Genomic DNA, 5681 nt, shown 5'->3' on the forward strand with positions numbered 1-5681 from the left:
TGCCTATATATTCCCTCTTCACTGTCGCACCATTAATCTCACAACCTCTTTGCAACTATCTTAGCACACTTGCTCTCTGTGTAGCCTTCTAGTCTCCAGATTGATTGCCCTCTCCCATCTCAAAAAAATTTTAAATACTAGTTTCATCAAATCATTCAAGATTTTGTAGTGCAAATGTGATAAATCATAACATTGAGAAAAGTGTAGATGCTGTGGGAGCAGAGAGATCAAACACAGACTGGGAGAGGAGGAGGGTGTGAGAATAGAGGTCAGAGAAGGCTCCCTGAAGAAGATAGTTGTAGGCTGTTTTGGAGGACAGATAAGAGTTGGCCAGGCAAAGGACAGGCATATAAGCATAGCATTCCAAGCAGGAGAGACATAAGTGAAAGCAAAGATGTGTAATTGAGTTCTTGAAGAGCTAAAAAATGGATCTGTGTACCTGCAAGGAAGATCTCATATGCTATCTGAAGGGACCTGTGTGTTTTATATTAAAAACAATGAGGATACATTAAATGATTGGAAGCAGAGGGGAAAGGTACAGAAAAAATGCAGATTTTCCTGTGTGTCTGTGTGTGTGTGTGTAGTAAAATAAAAAAAATCTTCTAGCAGAATTTGTGAAAATATGGTTGCCATCTGTTTGGGAGTGTTTTGTTTTGTTTTGTTCCTTTAAATGGAGGTACTGAACCCAGGGCCTCATCCATGCTAAGCACACACTCTACCGCTGAGCTGTATCTATTTCCACTCTTGGGAGTGTTTTAAAGGTTCACTGATATGAAAACTATTTTCAAGTTATACCATAATCCTGGCATTTCAGACTACCACATTCCCCTCTATTTTTGAAAGGACTGGGGAAGTGGGGAGAAAGAGGAAGGTAAAGAGGAGGTAGTAGGATGTGAGTATTGTAGAGAAATGGGGAAGACATTGCAACAGCAGGGTTAAGTGGGTAAGAGGCCATCATTCCCTTGCAAGCAGAGAAGACCATGGACTAGGGGAAGAAGCTGAATTTCAAATTGGAAGACTCCAAGGAAGGCAGGACGAGTTTGAAATCAAGACAAAATTTACTGTACTATCTGGTAGGAAAATGAAAACAGTGCAAAATATGTGTCCATTTTCTGAAAAACAACCAATCACAGACTCAACCCTATAAAGGTGAAAGTTATAGCGTGGATCCCTCCAAGTTATCATCATTTCTGGAAAAGAAATTCGAAGTACATTCCAAGAAAAAAATATTTGAAGAAATATAGACCAAACTAACCAATTTTAATTTTGCTTTGAAAAATGAGGACAAACTTATTCTCATATATTTTGCAATGTCTGCTAAGCTGGTTCTTTTTATAAACAGGAAACAATAGTAAATAAATTCTGGTTTAGTTTGAATTTTTAATCTGCTCTCTTCAAGGCTCTTTGGCATTTACTCTAAAATAAGGCAGAAATACATACTAAAGAAAATTGTAAAGAAAACAACTTGAGTTTAAGTGTATCCCACAAGTTTTGTTATCCCACAAAAAAAGTAGGAGGATAAATTCCCACCATGAAAATAAAAAATGTATGAGGATGTCCTACTCCATAATATACTCCAACTGAAACTGTTCTCGTGAATATCTGCTGCTCTTCATCTCCAGGAGAGATGAGATACAAGAAATAATCTGGGATGCAGCCAGAAGGACTCAAATTCTGCTTCTTACTGATTCAGTGGGAGACACTGCAGCACTACGATTCTGGAGGAAGATGGCAGCATTTCCTTAAATGTCTTTGAAAAAGAGACTTTTTGCCTCTCTGGCTTAGATGAAACGTGTTACTGATCAGAGGAGAAAACTCCATAAAGAACAATTCTTTAGCTTCTTTTCAAGGATCTGTGAACTAAGCTGTGAACCATTATACAAAAATAGGAAACTCACCTGCAATAGCAATACTAAAGGGAAAAAAGAAAACCTTAAGAGATGAAGTCTTCAGAATGCTGAGGCTTCCCACATTCAACTCCTCCCTCCTTGAGCTCAGTCTGAAATAATGTAGGACTTTGATTAGGAATGTCGCATGCGTCACCCTCCACTCCCCAGAGCAATTCTCTCCTCCACTCTCCATCGCCTTTTCTGGCTCCCAGACTCTTCTGGCTTTTCCTTGTAGGTCCTTCCCTTTATCACAAAGGAGGGATGACGATTGCCAAGAGGAGAGAGGCCCCTGAGAACCAATTACTGATTGACTGGAAAGCAGCCTTAAATGAAAAAGAAATATCAGCCCCCTGAGATACCTTTTTCCAGACGAGGTTCCTGAACAGTTGGCTTGACCAAAAATAGGGCAGAAACCAAGAGTCATATGGGAACCCACGTTTCCATCCCCATGAAGGCTAATACTCTCCACCAAGCATCTAATCCCCCAATTTCCAGTCTCTTCCCCAGAACTCATCACAAAATTCTCCTAAGTTCTCTGTAGCATCCCTAAACCACGCCCACCACTAGTGGTCCTCCCAGAAGACTGCTCCCAACCCTCACTCCCTACCCTCCAGCTTTTGGACTCCCTTACCATCCCAGAAAACTATTTCAATTGAGACAGCCCTTACTACGAGAATTTTATAGATTATCAAAGCCTTGCCAACGTTGGGCCTGCTTTAATGGGAAGGAATAGCCTCTTCCATTTTTTTTTTATTTCTTATTCTTTGTTTTACCCATTTGCATTTGGATCAATTTTCTCATTAATCACAGGATTTATTTCTGTATTTGGTAAAACATTGTCCATTGTTCAATTAGATATAAGCTCCTTTAGCAAACCGCACCTTAAAGGAAAAATAACACCTCGAAAAGTTCTCCACACCCAGGCACCAGGAGCACGGACTTTGACAAACCTGAATTCAGTCATGGCTCTACCTTACTCCCCATAAAACACAAATTTATGAAGGGTCTCATTGTCAAGGTCTGAACTGGGGGACATACCATGTCTTGGGTATTTTATACTCTCCCATCATTTCACATATGCTGTTTAATTTTACTTCTCACAGTAATTTCTGTGGTTGATGTAAAAGACCAGATGATAGAATAAAGCTGGAGAGGAGACCACATAACTGAGGACATCTCAAGATCATATGTCTTCTCCTTGCCCAGGTGAGCCACCCAGCTGAATGGAGAGAGCCAGCCGCACACTGGTCACTGATTTTGTCTTCGTGAGATTTTCCAACTCTCCAAGGGTTCAGCTGCTCTTTTTCTCCCTCTTCCTCCTGATCCACCTCTCATCTCTGGTGGGCAGTGCACTCATTGTGCACACTGCGGCTGTGGATGGGCGCCTCCACACTCCCATGTACCTCTTTATCTGCAATCTCTCCTTAGTAGAGCTCTGGTACACCACGGTGACTGTGCCCAAAATGCCGGCCAATTCTCTAAATTCCCAAGGGGTCATCTCAGGTCTCAGCCACATCAGCCAGTACTACTTCTTCTCTTTGGCCACCGCAGAGCTCTTCATTCTCACCACCATGGCCTTTGATGTGGCACTGCCATCTGCCAACCATTCCTCTACCCACTGCTGCTCAGCCCTCAGACTTGGGGTTCTCTGGCTGGGTCTGCTGGCTTGTGGGATTCCTCTGGCCCATGTTCCCCTCATTCCTTCTTACACAAATCTCCTTCTGCACCCCCAACCAGATCAACTGATGCCAATCAGACTTTCCGCCTTTCTTGCACAGACACGTATGCCATCCTAACAGTGGGCTATGCTTTTAGCACTGTCACTATCCTAGAGGCCCTGGTCTTTACCATGGCTTCCTATGCCCCAGTCCTGACCACAATTCCAGCCATGGCCTCGGCCGCTGCTCGACGCAAGGCCTTTTATACATGTGCAGCCCATCTTTCTGTGGTCACCATCAACTTCAGTACTCTGGTATTCATGTATGTCCCCCACAGTAAAGTATGAGTCAAATGTCCACAAGATTGTGGCTATCTTCTACTCAGTCATCACCCCACTTCTCAATCCTCTCATCTATACACTCCGTAACAAAGATGTCAAGGAAACTGTGAAGGTGTTGGTGTCCCAGATCTAAAAAGTGCCTCCCAAACAGGCAGGCAAAGTGAGTGTGCCACAGAAGTCAGAGAAAGCAAAGCTGGTGGAATACTCAACAGAATATAACCCCTAACCATTGACTTTCACCTGTGCAATGTACCTTTTTTAATCATTAAGTTTGTATAGTTGCTTTTTGTGAGTTATCTGTGGCACATTTTAAGTGAAAGAGTTTCTCCTCCTGCTGCCCACTGTGTCTATTAGCTGTCTGTTCCTTCAATTGCTCAGCTTCTCCAGAAAGCAGATAATCTCACGTCAATATAAGTGCAGAGAAATGGCACAGGCTTTGCGGTCCGCGCATCTGGGTTGGAAACCAGCTCCCCACTTGTTACCATCAGCTAAGTAAGCCAATAAGACTTCTGCAGAGATAACACCAAAGAACATCGAATCTTTTTTACTTTCCTCGGAGGGAAGTTCTGATGTTCAATTGACCTAATAACACATAAAGCAATAAACAAGTGTTGGTTTATTTGATTACATTAGCCTCCATCAACCATAATTACAAAGATCAGACTTGACTTCTGCCAACATACTTATTTTTTCACAATGTAATTTTTTCCTATCATAAAGGCAAAGCATGTTCATTACAAAGAAGTCAAATATTAAAGAATTGCATGGCATAAAAGTATGAATCTATCCTCTATTTTAATCAAGAAAATGATTTTCAGTAGTATCCATGATGGTGACCGCAGGATCTTCAACTAAAAGACTTTTTTTTTTATTCCTGTGATTTAAAATATCTGCCAGATAAGCCAAACATAGATTTTATTTAAAAATAAAAAACTTATTTTTAAAAATCAGACTTCTGAAAGCCAGACATTCTACATGGTAGACAAGCTCCTTGTAATATGACCTCATTTCATGATGAAATCTTTTTAAATTCAATGAAAAGAGCCCTGCTCCTGATTGCTTCTGATGTCTATTTTGACTGTTGATTTTCCGTATTGTTGGAAACATCTATTGCCAGAGCATGCCTATGTAAAGCATCACGAATGATAGGAATTTGGGAGCTTTCTTCATCACTAAAGTATCAAAACCAGATGTATCATTAAACATCACAGAAGCTCCATCTGAGCAGAGTGTGAAGATTTTCTCTACAAAGTTTAGTTTTAAAAAAAAATCTTGTAGCATTTCCAAAATAACAATAGTTTTAATAGTTTACAAAGAAAACTTGTAAAGTAGAAATTCTCTGATAGCATCAGCTTGAGCAAAGCAAACAGCAAACAAAAAGAGAGAGAGAGAGAGAGAGCTGGTACACTGAGAGATATCTGCAGTTTCACCCAGCTGTGCACGACAGAGAACCGAGAAGGCTGCTGTTCCTTGTTGATCTACTTTGAAATATTTAAAGAAATATCAACAATTCCAGAACAAGTTTTATCTTTAACAAAGAAATAGCTTCCAATTTTTCTCAGTTCCCTTCTGCAAACTACCCTTTTCCATGGCCCCTCCTTCAAAAATCCTCCAACTCAGGCTTCTTTGGTTTGGGAATTTGAAAGCAACTTTACCTTGTACGCTAAGAAAATGTTTTTATGATTTGGCAAGTCCTCATTTGTAAGTGCCCCAGCTTTTTTGGGTGGATTCTTTTCACATAAAAAACACAGAAGCCAAAATACATTTTCAGGATAAACAGATCTGAGGTGCGC

At 40.8% G+C, this 5681-nt stretch overlaps 1 protein-coding gene across 1 annotated transcript; it reads left to right on the forward strand.

The window, feature by feature from the left end:
• The first annotated feature begins 3112 nt into the window (after positions 1–3112).
• LOC105101159 (olfactory receptor 5AR1) lies at positions 3113–3894 on the forward strand. Its single transcript, XM_010994262.3, has 2 exons — positions 3113–3557; positions 3668–3894. The coding sequence occupies exons 1-2, from the start codon at positions 3113–3115 to the stop codon at positions 3892–3894; spliced, it is 672 nt and encodes a 223-aa protein (XP_010992564.3).
• Positions 3895–5681: the final 1787 nt, after the last annotated feature.

Source organism: Camelus dromedarius, chromosome 19, assembly GCF_036321535.1.
Source record: "Camelus dromedarius isolate mCamDro1 chromosome 19, mCamDro1.pat, whole genome shotgun sequence".
Lineage (NCBI taxonomy): Eukaryota > Metazoa > Chordata > Mammalia > Artiodactyla > Camelidae > Camelus > Camelus dromedarius.

Coding starts and splice junctions, on each gene's coding strand:
- LOC105101159 (XM_010994262.3), top strand. CDS start 3,113: ATGGAGAGAGCCAGCCGCACACTGGTCACTGATTTTGTCTTCGTGAGA. Junction 3,558..3,667: donor CTGGCTGGGTCTGCTGGCTT/GTGGGATTCCTC, acceptor TTTCTTGCACAG/ACACGTATGCCATCCTAACA.